Source organism: Myodes glareolus, chromosome 10, assembly GCF_982192425.1.
Source record: "Myodes glareolus chromosome 10, mMyoGla1.1, whole genome shotgun sequence".
In the NCBI taxonomy this organism is placed as follows: Eukaryota; Metazoa; Chordata; class Mammalia; order Rodentia; family Cricetidae; genus Myodes; species Myodes glareolus.
This window is the reverse complement of record NC_142035.1, coordinates 57,337,145-57,358,229: the sequence shown is the minus strand read 5'-3', so window position 1 is coordinate 57,358,229 and position 21,085 is coordinate 57,337,145. Positions and strand designations below refer to the sequence as shown.

The following is a 21,085-nucleotide window of genomic DNA, read 5'->3' as shown; positions in this document are numbered from 1 at the left end:
GTCAAAGGCCCACACAGATATGTCTAGAGCAGAAGTTTAAGGAACAAATACCAGGCTAAATCATGGAAATAAAGGCAATTACTCACCCTCAGGACAGGCGGGGTCACGGTTGAGCACGGCGTATCTTGGCAGATCAATACCCTCCTCCTGCAGGATCCGGTACACCTCTCTCCTGTCACGCCCCACCCCCCAAATAAATTAGCCACATAGGAAAGGTGGGGGTGACAAACAGAGAAGGCTAGGAATTTTATTTGCACAGGGAACTATAACTCAATATGAAATGGGACAAAAAAATGAAGCATGTTTGCTTCACTGTGCCCATCCCAGAGTAGGCTTCCTAAAGTGGGCATTTCAGGGCCACCCACCCCTCTGGTCCATAGGAAGCTATACCTATCTTGGATGTAATACTGCATGGCCAGATCATTGATAAGGAAGGGGTTTCGAAGCTTGGAGTAAGCAACAGCTTTGTCCAGTGGAAAGCCTGTGATGGAGAAAGAAATGGAGGGATCAAAGAAAGTCAAAGAGGCAGAGTGAGAAGCAGCAGGCCAGACTGTGACCTGCTAGAGACAGCGGCTGCACTGAGCTCCTCAGCACAGCTAACCATGCACTGTCTGCCCAGTTCCTCAAGTCCGGGATAGTCATCAGGAAAACAAACACAATTACATGTAGGATCCTCCCAGAGATCCAATTCTATAAGAGAATGTAAGTGCCTTCGCATCATCTTGTGTGGCTGGGATATAGGTTTTAGCCTATGCCTAGCAAACCCTGAAACAGAAGGTAAACTCCCCTTCAATGTTCCCTTGTGTGTGGAGAAGCTGACAGCCTCTTACTAAAGGGATAAGAATTCCATCCCCAAACCAGCACCCCCACGGCCGCCCTTCCCTCCCAGACCTAACCTTTGGAGTGGAAAGAAATGAGACAGTGGCAGGACGGCCAGTTCTCCACAGGTTCGTTGAGGATGACATCTTCTCCCAGGATGACAACAGTCAGGTAGTCAAACCTGCAGAGTCGCTCTAGGATTTGAGTCATTGGCTTGGACTTGGATTTCTTGGTCATGGCACAGATGCCAACAATAATCTGAGGTTCTGGAGGCTACAGAAAAGAAGTGCTATCAGGAACTCCAGGTTCCCACATCCGTCACCTCCAACACTGTCACATCTTTCTGAGGCAGTTTCTGAAAGTCAGGACTTTGGACCTGAGGGATAAAGGATGCCTACTAGAGAAGAAAGCCTGTAGGGAATGTGCTTCTTCAAAAGAAGCAGCAGTGACCAGAAGACAACAGGAGGAGGATATTTGAGAACGGGTGTCAGAGAGAGGCAACTGACCAAACTCTATGGCCCCTCCCCTCATCAGGATAGAGCCTGTTGACTACAGGGAGTCTGTGCCTGCAAAGAACCGGTGTGTCCAACCAGTGCAGTATCAGTTCTCTAGGGGCAGGGGCGCCAACACCAAGCTACATCACTTTCCCTAGACTTACCACTTCATCCTCCTCGTCCTCAAGGAGCTCACTGTCACTCTCTTCCATCCTCATGCCTATTCCACAGGTACCCAAGCCCTCATCTCCAGCTCCGAGGAAGAAGTGGGCCGTAGTGCTCTCGTCCTCATGGGCCGTCAATGACCACATCCCCGCCGGAACACCCACTCATCCCGCTCTGCAGAAGTGAGCACCCCATCAGCTTAGAATCCAGCGCCCTTACAGTGGGTAGGGATGGGGTACAGGGAACTAGACAATGAGAGGGAACTACACGGGTACAAGAGGAAACAGAAAGAAAGCGATGGAAAGGACCCATAAGAAAGGAAACTGCACTACGATTTGACATGGCTCAAGAGAAGTAAGAACAAAGCAAGGACCCCTTTTCTCCCCTGTTTACCCCACCCCAGCCGAGAACTGGTAAGAGGATCAAGAGATTAAGCCTTACAGTGCTGGCATGTCCCTGATTCTGCCAGCAGGAAACAATGTTAACTCCAGGCAGCAAATAGAAGAAGCAGTTCTCCAAGGAAGGCTACTGTTGATTCCTACCAAGAAAAGGTTAGAGTGACGTTTATGTCAAACGCTGGATTCATTCCACAATGTCCCCAGCCCTCTCCACCTCCCCCAGTGCCTCCCCAAGCACAGTCAAGGATTCGACTCAAGGGCAAAGGGATGCTACAACCCCAAAGATCTGCCTTTAAACACCATCCTCATTACTTCCTGCTATTAGCTCAAGATACATTTCTCCAGGACACCCTCCATGCTAAGCATTGCCTCAGGACACTAACATCTGGACTTGCCCTTTCTCCTTCACCCACATCACCTGAAAAAAAGATATCCAAATCCAGAGAATCAGTTCAAGCAGGGAAGTCTGGTGCTGACTGAGGGTTGAGGGTAAACATTCACACAGCAGTTCTCAATCCGTTCGAACTACAATCTCAGTGGTCCATCCAGTCCTTCAGTACTGCAAGACCAACGCTGGCCTAAGACAAGCTCTGTTATAGCAGCAGCTACACTGGAAAGGACGTCCTAACTAAGGCCACCCTGGTGAAAACATCTTGTGAATTTGGATCAGAACTAGCTGGCAGTTCCACTCTACGTGCATATGCCTCGAGTGTTAATGGAAACTCTAGTGATTTTGTGGCACCAGAGAGAGATCCGTCAGGCAACATTCCTGGTTACTAGAACCGGAAAGTACCACACTGGTCTCTAGTAAGCAGACGGCAGGAAGGCCACAAGAAATTCTAAAATGTACATGCTAGCTCAGCATCTACCCATCCCAAACTGTTGGCAGCACCGAGGTGGATAGGCTGTGGTAAAACTCCCCTATCCACGTGGACACACACAAGGACATTCTTCCCTTCTCTGTCTCATTGTTGCCTAGGGGGAAAACTAAGAACAATCCAGATGCCATAAGGAGAAGAATGGTAAATTCTGATGTAGTATACAGGAAAAAAAAAACCCAAAAAAACAGATTTTAAAAATGAATGAGGGCCAGCAAGATGGATCAGATGGTGGTACTTGCTGCCAAGCCTAACAATCTTAGTTTGAACCCTAGGAGCTTCCTGGTGGGGATGGGGGTTGTGGGGGGCAGAAACTGACTTCCACAGGTTGTCCTCTGACTTCCACATGTGTGCTATGGATCCACAAACATACACACTATACATGTAAGCTATATGCAACAGTTTCCAAGTGCAAATGCCCAAGGTAAACACGGAGCACAACCATTTGCATAAATATAAACACGTGCTATTTATGACTGCACACGCAGTTAGTACAGGCTCATTGTTGGTTTGTTACTGTTGCTGATTTCCAGCATTTCTTTGATATGTATGGGTGTTCTACCGGCAGCTGTCTCTGTACACATTCGTGCCGGGAATGGAACCCAGGTCCCCTGAAAGAACAACCAGGGGGTTTTAATCACTAAGCCATCTTTCCAGCCCCCAGTTAGTAGCCATTTAAAAGACTGAATCTGGGTGTGGTGGTGCACGCCTTCAGTACCTGAACTTGGGAGGCAGAAGCAGGGAGATCTCTGTGAGTTCAGAGCTGTCCTGGTCTACATTGTGAGTTCCAGGCCAGCCAGAACTACACAGTGAGACCTGCCCCTAAACAAAACAAAATATATAATTTTTAAAATGGCATAATTTTAAAAATGGACTGAAAAGACATCGAATCTGTAACAGTAGTTACATTTGAAGAAAAGCGGGAATGGTGGTGAGTTTCCAGCGATACCTATACAGCCTTGCCTATAAATAAATGTCTATTTTCAAAACTCCAAAAGATGGGAAGCTTACACACACAAGGCTAGCATTTGCTAATAATGAATTGTAAGGGTATGAGCAACTATTATTATTTTCCAAAAATAAAATGGAGTCACTCAACAGAAATTTTCCATGTTCCATAGAAGTTCTCAGAAACACTGCCAGCCCCAAGGAAGCCAAGAACGCCTTTTGCGAATTAGTTAATGTACAGCGTTTTAAAGGCTTCCATAATTATTCTCTCCATTTTAATTTTAAAATCTGCCATTACAATGAGGGTTGCAGCTTTGATTAGAAAATAATAGATTCCTATAGACCTTGGTCATCTCGGCCCTCCCCATCTCAACCACAAGACAAAACATTCTTCTATTTGACCTTTCCAGTTTGCAGGCCATCTGCAGACACCACTCCTCCTGACTGACAGACCATCCCTCTGAATTCCCTGTCAGTGACCTAACCGTGACATTCCCAAAGATACCTCACAACTTCCCCAATTAGAATTTCATCACATTCTTTGTGCCTTTTCTGAAACGGGAGTTCTCCCGACGTCTAAGATTCCTTCTCCAGTTGCCCTTTAAGTCTTCCCTGTTTGTTTGTTTGTCTGTCTGTCTGTTTGTTTCTCAACAATATCCAGCCGTGCTCTTGGAATTCTACTAGAACCCTGTGACGGGAGATAACAGGATGGAGAAGTCTGTTCACACACACAGACCGAAAGGAGATGAAGGTCCAAATTCATAGTTAACAAAGCAAAAATAGAAAGAAGCCTGGCAGGAATAGCTATGACAAAGCCAGGGTTTATTTGGATGTACTTCTGGAAGAGGCTGGGGTTTTAATGTGGTGTTCCCAAAAACCACTTTCCTGTTTTCTGTGCTCTTTCCCCTTCATGTTCTCCCCAAGCTTTGTTGCATAAGAAAGCGACAGGTTCTACACCAGGCTAAAGGGCAGTCTTACTTTGGAAGGGAGGGAAAGGGTTGGAGGAAACAAGAAGGCAATCTAGAGAGCACCAACGCTAAATTAGATCTGGAGAGGGCTAGGGCAACAGTGAACTGTAACTTCTTCAGCTCTTAAGAGTGGAGGGCAGTCTGCAGGAACCTCTAATTTCTTGGCATCACCTTGCATGTGATAGACATTTTGCTCCAACAATAGCCAAAGGAAACCAACAGAGAAACTCCTCACTCCACCACTTCTCACCTTCAAAAGTGAAGTCCCGCCCCACCCCTCCCTGCCTCAACTTCCCCCATTGTTTGGAGGCAGTGTCTCACTCGGTGGCTCAGGCTGGCCTCAAACTCATGGCAATCATCCTCCCTTAGTCTCCCAAGTGTTGGGATCACTGGCGTGGGCCTCTCTGCCTGCTTCCCACTTCCTTCCGCAGGCAACGTGAATGTTTCTGACATATTCCTTATTCTGACAACAGTCTACCATCTGCTGCCTGCCGTTCTCAGTGTCGCTCACTCATCCCGCCTTCTTTCCCCAATCTGTGATAATGGCTCTTCACTGACTCCCCTAACCTTACTCCCCACACTGACCGCTGCACCACAATCACCGTTCAATTAATGCAACAAATCCAGCCAATTCTCCCACTCAGGGACTCCCAGAAGTAAACAACACTTCAAACCTGCACATGAGTCATCACACTTACTAACACTTTTTTTTTTTTTGAGACAGGCTCTAAGTAGCACAGGATAGCCTTGAACTTAGAATCCTCCTGCCTCAGCCTCCAGGGTACACTGGATAGCATCACTCCCTTGATGATGAACACTTAATGGCCCCTTACAGCGAGGATCCCCTATAACGAGAGCTCCCTTCCTCCGACTAGCCCTTCTGGAGGCTCACCTCTCCACAGTAATCCATTCCTCAGCAGACCTTCTCCCCTGGCCAGCCAGTTCCTTCCCTCCGCCAGCTTCCAGCGCCCGCTGGTCCTCCCTTCCCTCGGCTTCTCGCGCACGACCCTTTACCTCGGTCCCCTCCCCTGCGATCCAGCCCCGCCCCTCCTCCCAGAGTCCCCCAGCCCTGTCTCTGAAAGCCTTCCATCTTCCCGGGGGTCCCCTTATGCCTCCTGCAGACCCCTCCACACCAGTCTCTTCTCCCACTGACCCGCTCGGCCGTCCTCTCTCTCAAGGCGTCGGGTCACGAATCCCGCCCTCCCATCCTGACCGCACTCGCCTCTGCCCGCCCCCGCCGTCCCCGCCTCGCTCTCCCTAGGCTGACATTGAGGCCTCCCGGCTGCGCCTCCCTCCGAAGATATCCCCACCCGGGACTACCCACGGCCCCGGGCGCAGGCCAAGCTCCTCGCCGAGCCCACCCTCCCCGATACCGCCCCCAGCCCCAGCCACTCCCCCACCGCCCCCGGCCCGCACTCACCCGCCTCCCTCCGCTCGCGCAGCCGAACCTGCAGGCAGCGACACCTGACAGCGGCCCAATCAAAGTGCGACTTCTTTGAGGTCCCGCCAATCGGCGGAGGGCGCGCACCGGCAAGAGTCAGGCTGCGTTGGCCGGAGCTTCAGAGTGGAGGAGGGTGGCTCCTCGTGGCTGCCTGGGGAAATGCAGCTATGCCTCTTTATTTCCTACTGCGTCGCCAGTCCACAGCCTAGACTGAGAAGCTAACCAGTGACACCAATGGGAGGAAAAAAAAAAAAAAAAAAACTGAGATAAACGAAGAAGAGGCAAAGTTTGTGACACTGCACCTCCATGAAGGCAAAAAACGAGTCTTTTTTTTTTTTCTGTAAAGCAAATCCAGGTGCAATATAGGTAGACAAAAGGCGAGAAGGTGGAAAGAGAAAAGGTAGGGACTCTGGAGACAAACAGAAGCAGATGGGAAAAGTTAAGGGGAGGAACAAAGAGAATGATTTGTGAAAGATATAAGCAAATGGTAGACATGAGAAACCGAGTAAACCGCTTTCTGTCTCTACGCTCTGCTTCTTCTCTATTCTCCAGCCTTAAAATCTGAAAAGCTGGGTTTGAATCCTACTCTTAACTGTGTAGCTTTGGCGCGCGCCTTTAATTCCAGCACTAGGGAGGCAGAGGCAGGCGGATCTCTGTGAGTTCGAGGCTAGCCTGGTCTACAGAGCAAGTTCAGGACAGTCAGGGCTGTTTCACAGAGAAACCCCGTCTCGAAAAACAAAAACAAACACAGACAAACAAACAAAAATAACTGTGTAGCTTTGGGAAAGTCGCTTTTCTTGCTGGAGCCTCCACCGTGCTAATTTGTAAGGGTGGAACTGAACACCTACAAGTGCTGGTACTTGCGAGAAAATACTTGGGAAAAGCAGTCCATGTTTTGACTCAGGGTTTCAGAAATTTTGATCCTTAGCTCCATTGCTTTGGCCATGAGGAGAGGCAGAACTTAAGGGTGGTTTGGTAAAAGGCATTTGCTTGTTGTCTAATAGAAAGCAGAGAGAGAGGAAGGAGCAGAGGACAAGATGCATTGCCCAAGGCACGCCACAGGGACATACTCTCCCCAACTAGGCCCTACATCCTCCCTTTCACCATGTTCCAATAATGTCATCACATTATGAATCTATCAAGGGATAAATGTATTGATTAGACCAGAGCCCTCAGAATGCAATCACTTCCCAAAAGTCCATCAGCTGGCAAACAAGTCCAACACATGAGCCCATAAAGGACATTTCTTATCTAAACGGGACAGGTTAATATGAAAGCATGTTCTTCTATGTATTTTATTGTTGTCCTTAAATCTTCATTTAGGCTTCCCTGGTCAGGAGTTTGAAATTCTCCATTTGTTCTGTGTGACTTTAGGGACCTCCCAACTTTCCTAGTTATATGTCTTAGCTTACTGACCCCCGCCCCCAAGGCCTGCGGAGTGGCTAGAGGTGATTCTAAGGACAGGATCTACAAATAGCCAGTGATAGTTAATGTTCAGACTTATACCTCTTCTGCAACTCCAATCAATGGAGCAAGTAATTACAGCATCTCCCAAGTGTAAAAGTTCACCGATTCCACAGAAAATACTCGTATGTTAGAATGATATAATTCTCAATGAAATAACATACACTTATAGAGGTTCTTTGTAAGTGTAGGGTTTTGTGGGGTTGTTTGTTTTTTGTTTGTTTGTTTGAGACATGATTTTACTGTGTAGCCTTAGATGTCCTGGAACTCATTCTGTAGACCAAGTTAGCTTTGAACTCACAGAGATCTGTCTGGCTCTGCCTTTTGAGTTCTAGAATTAAAGGCATGCGCCACTACCACCTTTCAGGTTCCTTGTAATTGTAAAGTGCTTTAAAGCAATAAATATTAGTAATGATAATTATGTTTAGTAATGATCACTATTAACAAATAAATAAACTACTATATATAGAGAGATAACTACTTACCATATGCAAGAGAACATTTTTTTGCATGTGTGTGGGTGCTTTTGGTTTTTGTTTTGTTTTGTTTTTTAGTTTCTTTGATTTTTCAAGACAGAATTTCTCTGTGTAGCTTTGGAGCCTGTCCTGGAATTCACTCTGTAGACCAGGTTGGCCTCAAACTCACAGAGATCCACCTGCCTCTGTCTCCCAAGTGCTGGGATTAAAGGTGTGCCCCCCCACCACTCGGCTTGTGTAGGTATTTTGCCTGCGTGTTTGTGTACCTTGTGTCCAAAGAACAGAAGAGGACACCGGATCCCCTGGAACTAAAGTTATAGACAGTTGCCAGTCACCATGTGGTTGCCCGAAATTGAACCCAAGTCCTCTGAAAGAGCAGCCACTGAGCCATCTCTCCAGTTCCATAAGGTAAGTTTTTAAAAAAATGATTGACAACACATCAGATGCCTGACAGGGTCTCACAAAGAATAAGAAAAGTAACACAAATATATGACTTCTCAGCGGGGCTATTATTTCGTGAGGAAGGCATTTTCCGAACTTGAATAACTTGCTGTCTACTCTAGCTGTCTTTATTCCCCTTCTGTTAGTCTCTCTTCCCACCCCTGACAATGTATTCTCCCCAACTCCCAACACTTTCTCAGCCAAATAACCGCCCCATTGCTCTGGAAGATTATCTCCTTCTTTTATCTGGGTAAATATACACCATCCCAAGTAATTATATTTACTTACTCATCCCTGCTCCTTCCCCTAGGTAATGAGCACCCATGGCATAGGTAACATTTTTTGACTCTCCAAAAGTGAGCAAGCCCAGACAGTAGATTCCAAACTATTCTCTGAGAATTGTATTTTATCAAGAGAAGTGGTTCAAGTAATGGCGCCTCCAAAAAGAAGTGTTTAGCTTCTAAGGATAATGAAAGTCAAAAGGAGGCATGAGGGGGGACTTGAGGGCAATAAGGAGATGTGTATCTGTGGAGCCAGTGGGGATTGTGAAGGGTAATCCTTTTTTCCAAAGACTCTTAAGATTTCCAATTATCAAGCAGGGCAGTGGTAGCACACACCCAGCACTTGGGAGGAAGAGGCAGGAGGATCTCTGTGAGTTTGAGGCCAGCTGCTCTACAGAGCAAGGTCAAGGACAAGCTTGGTAGCTACTGCGAAACCCTGTGGGGTGAGGGGGAGAAAAGAAAAAGAAAAAAAGATTTCCAAGTATCTTACTGTCTTTTGGAACACCAGGAAGCTTAAGGAAGATATACTAATGTCAATATGTCTGCTCTGCCTTGGCTGGTCCTCCACACCAAGGCTTGGGTCCCTATCTCAGCTCCGGCTTTTATTCCCCTTACTGATATAACAAAAGTCAAGTTGCACCTAGTCCCGCTTGTAGTGTGGAAACAACCCTTTTGAGTCTGAATGTGCACTTCACAGAAGAGAGAGAGGACCAGGAAAAAGGCACAGATTTCCTGCTGACCTTCTGCCCTTGGATGCCACCAACCTTTTCTCTCCAGATTAAACTGTGTTGAGAGCCAAGAGAGGAAATCCATGTGGTTCAGGAGACCTGTGCCTGCCTGTTCCATTCCACACCCAATCATCTCACCACACCCTCCTCCTTCTCTCTTTATATTCCCCTCCAGTTCAGGATCTGCCAGCTGCAGAGGAGGGAGAGAAGGAAGAAGAAACTCACCATTCCCTGCCCAGCCCCAGCCCCACGCCCAGAGCAATCAACAGGTAGGCAAGCTTCAGACAGGACTCCAGAGTCCTGTGAACAGCAGACAGGTTTGAGGCCAGAATCGAGGAAGAAAAAAAAAAAAAAAGATCAAAGGTGAAGTAGGGGACAGAGTAGGGGAGGACATTTAAAAAAAAAAAAAAAAGGTAGGGCCTCATGAGAAATGGCAGGAAATAGCCAAGCTGAAGATTTGGGGGCAATGTGTTGAAGATTTGGGGGCAGTGTGTGGGGGGAGACATCACAGATGGAATAAAACTAATAGCTCCCTGATTCTTCTCAAGTAAGCCTTTCTCAACTTGTTAGGAAAGTTTGGTACGGGTGTAGCAGGGAGTTCCCCTTCCTCTTCCCGGTTCCTAGGAAAAGGTGACCTTGAGGCAGGCAGCAGGCGTCTGTTCTGCTCGGCTCTCTCAGTCTTCCTCTTCTATCTGTTTATTTTGTGGTTTTCCTGTGGCTGCCTCTCCTGGGAAAAATGGAGAGATTGCGTGCAGATCGAATTCAGAGAAGAGACTGGGCAATGTCATCCCCCCGCCCCCCAATACCCACAAAATAGACAAAATTGGGTTTCGGATTAAATAGAGGGTGCATGGGAGAAAGGGGTTTCAAATTCGGCAACCCCGTGGTGCTGTCCTCCACTTGGTGCTGAAATCTGACTGCCCTCATACTTGGTGGGCCTATGTCCCCCAACCTCATCGAGTGAGTCTCCAGCCTCCCTAATTACCTGGCTGGTGCTACCCAACCCCACCCCCGCACACCTAGCGCGGTGGCAGGCGGGAAGGCGGAGCCTGAGTGAGCCCCACCCCTGGAGACTGCGGCTGGGGCCTCCCTCTGCTCTGGCTGGCCGCTTCCTCGCTGCGCTTCTCCTGCAGCCTGGTTGGCACAGGCTGCCAATTCAGCTTCAGCCTTCATCGTGACCCCTATTTTGGCTTTAGCCTCGGATCCAGCTCAGGCTCTCTCCCTACTCGGTTGCATCCTCCCTCCTAGTTCCAGACTTGCTCCAGATTCTGCTCCGAATCCAGTAGCCGCATCCCTGAACCATGGCTGGTCCCTTCTCCCGTCTGCTGTCTGCCCGCCCCGGACTTAGACTCCTGGCTTTGGCTGGAGCTGGGTCTCTCGCCGCTGGGATTCTGCTCCGCCCGGAATCTGTACGAGCCGCCAGTGAACGGAGACTGTATCCCCCAAGGTATCAGTGCCTGAGACACACGAGGTGGGGGCTGGGGGTGGTGGTGGTGATGGGAACCGAAGGGTTAGAAAGGATGTCTTGAGCAATAGACAGGGCCCCCGAAGATGGATTTCTGTACAGTTTGGAGATCCCAGCCGTATAGGAGGAGTAGGGCCAAATTCATAAGGCAAGAACATGTCTAAGAACCTGTCACCCTGCCTCCAAGCTGCCTCCAAGCCAGCTTTGGCCTGCGAAGTCTAGGTTCACCCACTAACCAAATCCCTTATTGCATGACTAAAAACTACCTTTTCCCCAACTCGACCTATTCTCCTTGTTCTCCTTAATTCTCCCGAGTCTTTCCCCTCCCCCACCTCTAATGCTGTGCTCACTAGAGAAAAGGAACTGTGTAGGTCTGGGGGGAATTGAGGTAGCCACAGGCATCTAGAACTATTAGGGAGAAAAAAAAAAAAGACCTTGGAAATCCCTAAAAAGATTATCAAGATTTAGCCTACCTCTAATTCCCCCTCCTTCCAAGGAGCAAAGCCAGACAGGGCTCACTGGACAGCTCCCAGCTGACCCCAGTAGGTCTAGTCTCCTGTGCCCTCCCTCCATGGTTACTGGGTACCCCCTTCCCAGCGCTGAGTACCCAGACCTCCGAAAGCACAACAACTGCATGGCCAGTCACCTGACCCCAGCAGTCTATGCACGGCTCTGCGACAAGACCACACCCACTGGTTGGACTCTAGATCAGTGCATCCAGACTGGCGTGGACAACCCTGGCCACCCCTTCATCAAGACTGTGGGCATGGTGGCTGGAGATGAGGAGTCCTATGAGGTAGGGGGCCCCTCAGAGTCTCCCTGGTGACCCAAGCCGCCTTCCCAGAAATCCCAGTTCCTTCCCACCTGGAGACCCCTCATGTCTGTTCCCTCAAGACTCTGGACTGTCTGTACTCACATTTCTGACCCAGTGAAATCGACCTACAGTTGAAGTGCAGGAAGGAGTTCCTCTTTGCAGCCACCTCTCCCTCTTCACTCCCTTTCAGGTATTTGCTGAACTGTTTGACCCTGTGATCCAGGAGCGACACAATGGATATGACCCCCGAACAATGAAGCACACCACTGACCTTGATGCCAGTAAAGTGAGCCAACTCTGACACCTGAGATTTGTGCGGCCTGTGCACAGTGTTCTGTATCTCTAATCGTTACACCCTGCTTCCTGACTCACGGTTATACTGCTGAGCTTTCGATAGTGATAAGAGAAAGAATCAACTATCTTGAAGAATAGCAGATATGAAGACAGCGGATAAGAGGGACTATGTCAGGATAATGGGGTTGGGGAGAATATGATCAAAGTACACTTCGTGTATGAAATTGTGAAAGAATATTCTTTAAAAAGTGATTATGCCATGGCTGGGTGTGGTGGCTCACACCTGTAATCTCAGTTCTCCGGAGGCTCAGGAGAGACCCCACCACCACCTCAAAAGGCTGTAACCAAAGTGGGAAGTTTGGAGAAATAATCACAATGTCCTCTTCAGTTGCCTGTCCAGTGTGTCCTCCCTTCCAGTGCATGCTTGATAGTCCCTAAGAGCGTCCACCTGTTAGGTGTCTGTGACTCCTCCATTTCTCTGACTCCTCAGATCCGTTCTGGCTACTTTGACGAGAGGTACGTATTGTCCTCAAGAGTCAGAACTGGCCGAAGCATCAGGGGACTCAGTCTGCCTCCAGCCTGCACGCGGGCAGAGCGAAGAGAGGTAGAACGTGTGGTGGTGGATGCGCTGAGCGGCCTGAAGGGTGACCTGGCTGGACGATACTATCGGCTCAGTGAGATGACAGAGGCTGAGCAGCAACAGCTTATTGATGTGAGGGGCCTTGGGAGGGAGGGAACTGGGTTATGGGAGCTGTTGCTGGGAAAGGATCAGAGGGGAGGCTGGGCCAGATAAGATAGATGGACTTTGAGAGGCCCAGACAATCCTGTGAGAATTCTTAAGTCTAATCCCTTTATTCTCCTCAGGACCATTTTCTGTTTGATAAACCTGTGTCCCCATTGTTGACCGCAGCAGGAATGGCTCGAGACTGGCCAGATGCTCGGGGAATCTGGTATGAGGCTGATCTACCTTTTTTGTTTCCCTTGTACATGTGTGTGAGAAACACACACGCACGCACGTGCACACACAAACACACACTTCTCCCCCAGTTCTTGTCTTGCCTCTTCATCCCTTTACCTCCTGCCCCCAGGCACAACAATGAGAAGAGTTTCTTGATCTGGGTGAACGAGGAGGACCACACACGGGTCATCTCTATGGAGAAAGGAGGCAACATGAAGAGAGTCTTTGAAAGATTCTGCCGGGGCCTCAAAGAGGTTGGAAAAGGGTGTGCAAGGGAGCTAAGTGGGAGGAAATGAGAAAAACCCAAGAGCAGCATAGGCAGATTGGCTATATCATTTGTCAACCAACCCAGGGTATTTCTGATAGAAGAGGTTAATCATTAACCATGCGAAGACAATAGTTACAAATAGGGCCATCCTTGGAAAACCAGGGCATATAATTACTCTTGAAATAGGAAGAATGTCAGTCACCTAAGGAAGGAAATAAAGCATAATCTTTGCTAAGTAATGCAAAGAAGGAACCAATGATGTGACAAACCGGTGCTGGGGTGGGTGGTGTGAGGTAGGATGTGCAGCTAAGGAGAATGTTTGAGCCTAGATTGACGTAGCGGGTGAGAGATTGGTATGTTTATGATACATCACACAGTTCTGAGCCAAGGTGGGCCTCGACTCTGGATTCTGTTTATCATTGTAGCTCGGCTTTGAGCTGAGAAGGGGAGAGAGACTAGGGAAGGTGGAGGCTGAAATGGTTTCAGTTCTGCAATGTATGGTTCTAGGTGAGAGGTGAGTTTATGTCTTATATGGGTTGGGTCTCTATATTTAATTCTGTCTTAGAAGCTGCCATAGATCTAATCCTTATATATTCTTGTATCTACAGTTTTATTTTTGGACTTGTAAAGAAAGAGCACTTCCCTTTTAGATTCTAGCTGGGAAGCTTATACTATTTTTGGCAAGGGATGGGTAATGTTTTATGAGTGGGTAGAGAAATACTCTTTAATTATATGACTCAGTTTCCTCATCTATAAAGTTGAGATAATAAGATTGCTTATATTTTAGGTTGCAAGGATGAAATGACATAATGCAGGCAAAATAATTGTCCTGCCAAAAGTGTTAGCTTCAGCATGTTTAGCTTCAGGCTTATGATTCCTTCTGAGCCTGAGCTATAGGGTGTCATCTTTGCTTATCCTGGGTCTTTGTATCTATCCCAGCAGACCCCAGTCTCTTCAATTCTAATGCTGGTTAGACTAGTCAAGAAAAACAGGAACCTCTCTTATACCCCCCACTTCTCACATACATGCCGACGGATCTGTCTTCTCTGCTCTACTTTCTTGTTTCTCTCTGCTTTATTACACATGCTCCTTCTCCAGCTAAGAGTAGGCTCTCCTGCCTATTCCTGTGGTAAATCTTATCATCCCCTTTCTGTCCGAAGGGACCCTCTGCTGTTTGTTAAAGAGATCATTGATGTAAGAAGAACGCGTGGAACAATCAGCCATTTCTCTGTTCTGTCTACCACTTCCGTTCATTTCATAGGTCTCCCTTAATGTATTCATTATTCCCTCAAGTTTCTTCCTCAAACAATCTATTTGTTCACAATCTTACCAATATGCATGTAATGCAATATCAAAGTTATCTTTCATGTGTGATGACAATGATTTTTAACAACAAAGAGCATGCCATTCATCCATCCTAAGCTTCTTGTTGTAGACATATTTCTAGAGTGTTTGTAGGGCTAACTAAGAGGGATATGTCCGTCCCTGATTTTCTCACAACAGAACCTCTGTTGACACAGGTGGAGAGGCTGATCCAGGAACGAGGCTGGGAGTTTATGTGGAATGAACGTTTGGGATACATCTTGACCTGTCCATCTAACCTGGGCACTGGACTTCGGGCAGGAGTGCACATCAAACTGCCCCTGCTGAGCAAAGTAAAAAAAATGTGGGGCTAGAGGGGTGTAGGTGAGAAGTGGGGTTTGAGGAGGAGGGAGGAGGCACTCTGGAAGGAGACAGTCATATCATATCATGGCTAAAGGACAAGGGCAAGGTAGGAACAGCCCCTGCCTCTATTGACCTGCCTGTGATTTCTATCTTGCCTATAGGATAGCCGTTTCCCAAAGATCTTGGAGAACTTAAGACTCCAAAAGCGCGGAACAGGAGGAGTGGACACTGCTGCCACAGGCAGTGTCTTTGACATCTCTAATTTGGACCGACTTGGCAAGTCAGAGGTGAGGTCTTATGAATTAGGTTGAGGAATTGCGATAAGACAGTGAGTGAGCCTTAGGGATGTAATAAAATCCGAATTAAAGTTCAGGTTGAGTGGGGGAGGAGAGAGAGAAAAAAATGTGTTTTCAGCGATTACAAGATCAGAAAGAGAAAGAAAGAAACTAAGAAAGAAACTCAGGCCAGGCAAGGTGGCTCAGGCTTTTAAGACCAGCAGAGGCAGGGAGATCTCCGTGAATCCCAGGCCAGCCTGGTCTCCACAGCAAGTTCCAGGCCAGCCAGGGTTACATAGTGAGATCCTGTCTCTAAATAAATAAAAAGAGACAAAGAAGCTCAGATAGATTGTGGGTCGTGGAGATCAAGGATGAGTGTCCTTCAGGTGGAGCTGGTGCAGCTGGTCATCGACGGAGTGAACTATTTGATTGACTGTGAACGGCGTCTGGAGAGAGGACAGGATATTCGGATCCCCGCACCTCTTGTCCATGGCAAACATTAACTCCCCATCCGCAGCAAATGAACCAAGCATATTTAATGGTGGCCTGTTCTACCTGCCCCTCACTCCCTGTCCTAGTAAAGACTCCATATTATGTTCCAGCTGTCTGTGTTCTTTCTATCGGGGTGGTGAGGAGGAAGCAGGAAGTGAAAACAGAGAGTGGGGTCGTTCATGTTGGCAGGAGCCACATATGCCGGGACCGCTGCTTCTCAGGTGGGCGGTGGAACGCATCACCCATGTCCCTCCTGAGAAGAATTAGAACACACTGCCATTCACAATATGTTCAGTATGGTGCAAGTTTTCTCCCTCCACTGAAGGAACAGTATCATAACAAGCAGCCAACAAAGCTGAGAGTCAAGGCCAGAGCCCAGGAGGATTGGAACCAGTCATAGAGGCCCCAGGCTGAGCTTCGACCTGGAATGAGACAAAGAATGGGAAGAATATCACAGTCTGCTCCTCAGGAGCCTCTGATGCTGCAAAACGAGCTCTCTGTGTATAGACCCCTCTACTCCAGAGACTGTCCTGTGTGGGTTGAGAGCCACCAAGTTAGGACTTGGACTCTGGGTCAGATGACAGCGTCTCAAGCTGGGCAGTCGGTTACTTACCCCATTGTTCTGGGATCTCCTTCCCTTCGTGCTGGGCCCACGCAATTGCTTGTCGCTGCTCAGGACTCAGATAGGCCATTTGCTCGGGTGTGACAGCTACAGCCTGAACACTAGTGAGACTAGACAGCTGGATGGGGTTGAATACCACCTAGACAGAGGCAAGGACAGAAATCAGTACAGCCATGGAAGCCATTAGGACCCAATTCTCCCTGTGGGAGAGTCCCAGTCTACCAAAACTTACTGCAAACTTGGGAGCAGGGATGACAGAAATGGCAAGAGGAGTCAGGCCCTGGATCTGGTCCCTCAGTAATGCTGAAAGAGCCAGGTCCGGGATGCCAGCTGGTGAAGGAAGCAGAACACATCTCACTATCACAATCCACCCACGATGCGGTAACGAAACCCTGACCACTCGTGACAAGCAGGGGCCCAGCTTCCCCACCTGCTATGGTGCCAATTTCAGTGAAGATCTCAGGTCCCCAGTTACTGACTGGGCCAAAGCCGCCAGGCAGCACAAGGAGATAGGCAAGAACTTCTAGCTGCTCCTCGGAGCACGGGAGATGCAGGTTGCCCAGGAAGAGAGCTGCTTGGCTGGGGAGCAGTCAGAAGAAAGGGAGGAGAATTCAGCTTTGATGCTGGAGGAAGAGAAGAATTCAAAGGGACTCCCTTCCTTCATGGGACCACCCCTTTAGAATCCCATCTCCACCACAGCACCGCCACCCCAAACCTTCCATGGGTAACCTAAACTCCCAGCTGCCGATATGCTGTAACTCCTCTGGCCGCAGTCCGCAGAGTGTGTGGCCCAGCGCTGTCAGATAAATGAAATCCAGGTGGCTCACACGCCGACCACTCTGCCGCAGGAAACTGGAGACCACAGCGCGGAGCTGGTAGAGCACAAGATAAAGAGAGAAATCACGGGGAATTAATGGATGGGAAAATGACGAAGGGAGTGGACGGGCTACTGGACTATAGTGACTTGTTCTAAACATCAGAAGATCCTATAGCCCCGGAGGAAAATCTAGGTAACAAAGATACTAGGAGGAGAAAGGAGCTAACGGATACTATGTATCCAGGATCTCAGAGAACAAATCACAGAGTTCCTAAAGTCACTAACATAGAGCGTTAAGAAAGGAAAAGCTGAATGTGGTGACACACTTGTAATCCCAGAATTTGGGGGACAGAGGCAGGAGGATCAGAAGCTCAAGGCTGTCCTCAGCCCTGTAAGAGGGTCAAGACCAGGGTGGGCTACGTAAGACCCGGTCTACAAAAACAAAACAACCGAAATCAAGAAAAGATAGAAAGGATTGCCTGAAAGTATCTCAAGAGAAAAATACCTTGGGCTTTGCTAACTTAGGTCTACAGGACAGATGTCTGGGGCAAGGCAAAGAAGGTGTTACCTGGACAGAGCTCCAGCCGTCTATTTGCCCCAGGCTGCTGAGCACACCCCAGTCCACCAGCGCAAGCTCTTGCAGTTCCCGCTCTCCGAGACCTCTCAGGAGCCGGCCCAGCTGCAAGATCTGCTCAGGACGGAATCCCCGAGGGGCGCCCCACAACTAGGAGGAAGACAGGGGCGATGTGAGTAGAAAAAGCACCGGACTGGGAGTCAAACACAGGGTCTTGGACTTTAGCTGTGGGACACCGGTCGGATCTCGCTCACCTTGTTTTCAGTCTCCCAACAGTGAAATGAGAGTTTCTCTGGTTTAGGGGTTACTGAAAGGCTGGATTCTCCATTCTAGTTGAGAGCAAGCTCTAGGCCATGAATTCTAAACTCTAAACGTACCAGACCAGGTAACTGCTAAAGTGCAGATCCCAGATCCAAACTCCAGAGATTCTTAGCCCGGCATGGGACCCAGCAATTGCCTTTTAAGAACCTGCTGCTTGGGCACTTCTGATAGACGTTCAGATAGGCCCTCTGCCTATTGTACCACTCTTTCTTCAGTATCACCCCTCTGAACTTCCACTGAGAGTCCAAACCTCTCACTTTTACCTTCTGCTTCCCCACCTCGTACCCAAGTCTCTACCCTGTTATGTCCCATATCACACCCAACTTCCTCATGTTTTTAATCCCTCTGGCCCTATTAGCCTCTCCATCCCTAACCTGCTTGGCCTTGCCCATGGCTGCCTGGAGTTCCTCGGGACCAAGTCCTGGGTCTCCAGCAAATAGTGACAGACAGTCCTCAAAGTCTGCAAGTTCCATCTCTGCGATCTGTGTGGCAGACCAGGCCGCTGGGAAGGTGCCCCGTATGTCTGCACAGCTTGGTATGGGTTCTGAAGGCAGAAGGCAGAGACAAAGGGTCAGTCTAACACTAAACTATGCCTCCAGTGATATCTGCAGATTGTTTAGCCTTTGGAGGACAGAGCAGTGTGGGCAGCGAGGGTTAGGGAACGATGACAGTGAGAAATATAGAGCTCAAGGGGCATTTGAACAGAAGTGACAGGATATGACGAGGCCGTCCTTTGTTAAATGGAAGACAAAGCAGATTGTTCAGGAGTTTAATGAGAGCTGAATTAGAACCCAGGTCTCTAGCCTCATGATGTCTCCTTCTGTTTAAGGATTTTTCCCAGCAGAGAGCACCACACTTTGCCTGTCGGGGGGAACAAGAAAAATTGTAGCCCAGGTTGGTCTTAAAATCTGCTATGTAGCTAAGGCTGACCTTCAATTCCTGATCATCCTGACTCCACTCCAAAGGGTGTGGATGACAGGTGTGTGTGTACACTACCATACCCAACTTTAAACATTTAATGGGTTATAAATTCCCAGGATTATAGGCCCTAACAACTAGAAAAGACCTTGAATATCACCTTCTAACCCTTTACTGATGACCAAAGCTCAGAGAGCAGGAAAACTGCTCGGAAGGTCCAGCACACCTAGAACCCAGCCTCCCACCCCACTGTGGTGTCCGTGATGGGACGCAGGGCCTTGTACACGGCAGCCGAAGCTCAGCCACCCACAGTCACCCATCCAGGCTTCCAATTGCGTTGTCTGCCTTGCCGCCTCCTCCCGCACGCCCTGCTGGAGGATTTGGGAGCTTCACCTTGGAGCCCCTCGGCAGCTGGCTGCACAAGGCCAGCTACGAGAGCTGCTTTCTTGTGGGCAAGCTGGGGTCCCCCACACAGGCGCCCCCCTCTGCTCTGCTCCCAGCTCTGCTGCTTTTCCAGAAGTCGCTCCAGGGTCTCTGGGCCCAAAGCCTCCTGCAGGAGAGAGTAGAGGGAGGGAAAGGCAATCTGGAAGTCAGGGCCAGGAGCTATAGTTTCAAGATCTTTGCGTCAGGGCTTGGGGCTCAGGCCTGGAATTCCAGCACTGGAGATGCTGAAGCAGAGCTGCCACGAATTTTAGGCCCACCTGGGCTACAGACTGAGTTCAGGCCCGCCTGACTGTCTCAAAAAAACCAACCAACCAAATTAAAAAAAAAAAAAAAAGGAAAACAAAAGTTATAAACAAGTCCTGCTTTTGTTCAGCAGCCTCCCTAGACACAGACTGCCCTTCCTTTGTCCTCTATGACCTAGCCCCCAAGAGCCACCCCTCAGTCTCCTTGTTCCTTCACCTCACCCTGGGGATCAAGGAAATAGCCTCCGTAGACAGGGTAAATACAAGGCGTCCAGCTTGCTCTACTTCATCCCGGCTCCACAACTCTGGTTTCCTGGGGGACAGATGGGACAGCATGGAGTTGAGTGAACTGGGAGAAAAATAAGACATTCTGAGATTGGGGACTCAAGGTACCTTTAAGCATATGGAATGGGATGCCACCCTGGCTGATGGCCAAGGACTGGTGCATAGGATACTACCAAAAGGCCATACCCAAGAGCAGGCTCCTGCAACAGCAACCTTCCCAGTTCTGTGGCAAATGTCTCTCCTAGGCAGAAGCCCTGCAGCTGACTGAGCTGGGACAGTAGAACTGGTAAAGGGATTCGTCGTGTGCTCTCTATTCCCAGGAATCCAACCAAGGGGCCCAGTGTATCCAGCACTTCTTCAGAGATTGGGGTCTCCTTTGGAGCCTGGAGAGAGGCATCATGCCTTGGACAATGCACCGGACCCAAAGTACCAGACACTTTGAACAAGACACCAAGTCCCTTGACCCTCCACCCCAAGTGCAACTCAGCGGCCATGAAGGCCATTGCTCTTGGTTCAGTGCTTTACAAACTGCTTTATAAACTGAGTGAGCTCAGCCAGAAGCAGAGAGAAAGACCAAGAGGCAGAATCCAAAGGATTTCTTAGACTCCAAGGGACACGAGCACGAAACATGAAGCAAGTTGATCAAAAACTCGAGAGGCGGATCTAGAAGCCAAGGCCTAGCAGTCTAGGGCTTGGGCCTAGAAGTGAAAGGGCACCGAAGAGGGAAAGGATCACCACGGACAGCAGCAGATCTGAGTCTGAAGGGGTGAGCTCTTACCAGGACTTTTAGGGCCCGCTCTGCCAAGGCTGCCCGGTGGAGTGGGGTCAGGGCCAGCAGCTGCTCTGGAGCCCCTTGGACCAACTCGACCACCAACATAATGGACTCACCGGACAATCTGTCCATCAGCTGGATCCTATTATTGAAATTTGACAGTGGCGACACTCCAGTGGAACGGAGCCGAGCTGAGCAGGGATCGAGAAGCCTCAGGTTCCTAACACCAGATCTCAACTGTGACTCGACACAGAGCTGGCGTTCAGCAGTCCTGAGCCAGTTCCCACCACGCTTGTGAAGGGAGAGCTCAAGGATAGTGGCTATCTCTAACTAGCCTTTGAAACCATCCTACCTGATG

The 21,085-nt window shown here is 48.9% G+C and overlaps 3 protein-coding genes across 31 annotated transcripts in view; 1 reads left to right on the top strand and 2 right to left on the bottom strand.

Moving 5' to 3' along the window:
* Ppip5k1 (diphosphoinositol pentakisphosphate kinase 1) overlaps window positions 1–6,198 on the bottom strand; it is a 47,598-nt gene extending 41,400 nt beyond the window's left edge. For 19 of the 28 annotated variants that reach the window (XM_085696347.2, XM_048459491.3, XM_085696346.2 and 16 more), the window contains exons 1-6: window positions 2,295–2,454; window positions 1,920–2,016; window positions 1,478–1,652; window positions 897–1,092; window positions 391–481; window positions 87–172 (exon numbers count right to left, since the gene is read on the bottom strand). In XM_085696347.2, coding sequence (XP_085552473.1) covers window positions 87–172; window positions 391–481; window positions 897–1,092; window positions 1,478–1,624 — 520 coding nt within the window. In that variant the 5' untranslated portion in view covers window positions 1,625–1,652; window positions 1,920–2,016; window positions 2,295–2,454. Of the gene's footprint in view, window positions 1–86; window positions 173–390; window positions 482–896; window positions 1,093–1,477; window positions 1,742–1,919; window positions 2,017–2,294; window positions 2,455–5,562; window positions 5,675–5,823; window positions 5,901–6,090 lie in introns of those variants that run through there. The other 9 variants (XM_085696335.2, XM_085696336.2, XM_085696342.2 and 6 more) reach the window with 9 other exon arrangements.
* Window positions 6,199–9,626: 3,428 nt separating this feature from the next.
* On the top strand, window positions 9,627–15,841 carry LOC125416735 (creatine kinase U-type, mitochondrial). Of its 2 annotated transcripts, XM_048459882.3 has the most exons (10): window positions 9,627–9,770; window positions 10,750–10,948; window positions 11,564–11,762; window positions 11,971–12,066; window positions 12,565–12,786; window positions 12,939–13,024; window positions 13,163–13,286; window positions 14,821–14,955; window positions 15,127–15,252; window positions 15,627–15,841. In XM_048459882.3, exons 2-10 carry the CDS (start codon window positions 10,803–10,805, stop codon window positions 15,741–15,743), a joined length of 1,251 nt encoding a protein of 416 aa, XP_048315839.1. In that variant the 5' UTR covers window positions 9,627–9,770; window positions 10,750–10,802; the 3' UTR covers window positions 15,744–15,841. The 2 variants fall into 2 exon arrangements, with proteins under 2 accessions (XP_048315839.1, XP_048315840.1); XM_048459883.3 differs by lacking the exon at window positions 9,627–9,770 and having other exon boundaries at window positions 10,591–10,948.
* Strc (stereocilin) overlaps window positions 15,751–21,085 on the bottom strand; it is a 24,623-nt gene continuing 19,288 nt past the window's right edge. Inside the window, 11 exon segments of the mRNA XM_087910873.1 lie at window positions 15,751–16,154; window positions 16,346–16,493; window positions 16,587–16,684; window positions 16,785–16,933; window positions 17,084–17,226; window positions 17,740–17,895; window positions 18,441–18,610; window positions 19,378–19,534; window positions 19,893–19,983; window positions 20,142–20,338; window positions 20,734–20,869. Coding sequence (XP_087766999.1) covers window positions 16,066–16,154; window positions 16,346–16,493; window positions 16,587–16,684; window positions 16,785–16,933; window positions 17,084–17,226; window positions 17,740–17,895; window positions 18,441–18,610; window positions 19,378–19,534; window positions 19,893–19,983; window positions 20,142–20,338; window positions 20,734–20,869 — 1,534 coding nt within the window. The 3' untranslated portion in view covers window positions 15,751–16,065.

Excerpts from the sequence above, each read along its gene's own strand:
- LOC125416735 (XM_048459882.3), top strand. The coding sequence starts at position 10,803 with ATGGCTGGTCCCTTCTCCCGTCTGCTGTCTGCCCGCCCCGGACTTAGA. Across the intron at positions 11,763-11,970 it reads GAGATGAGGAGTCCTATGAG|GTATTTGCTGAACTGTTTGA; the intron begins GTAGGGGGCCCC and ends ACTCCCTTTCAG. Across the intron at positions 12,787-12,938 it reads AGCAGCAACAGCTTATTGAT|GACCATTTTCTGTTTGATAA; the intron begins GTGAGGGGCCTT and ends TATTCTCCTCAG.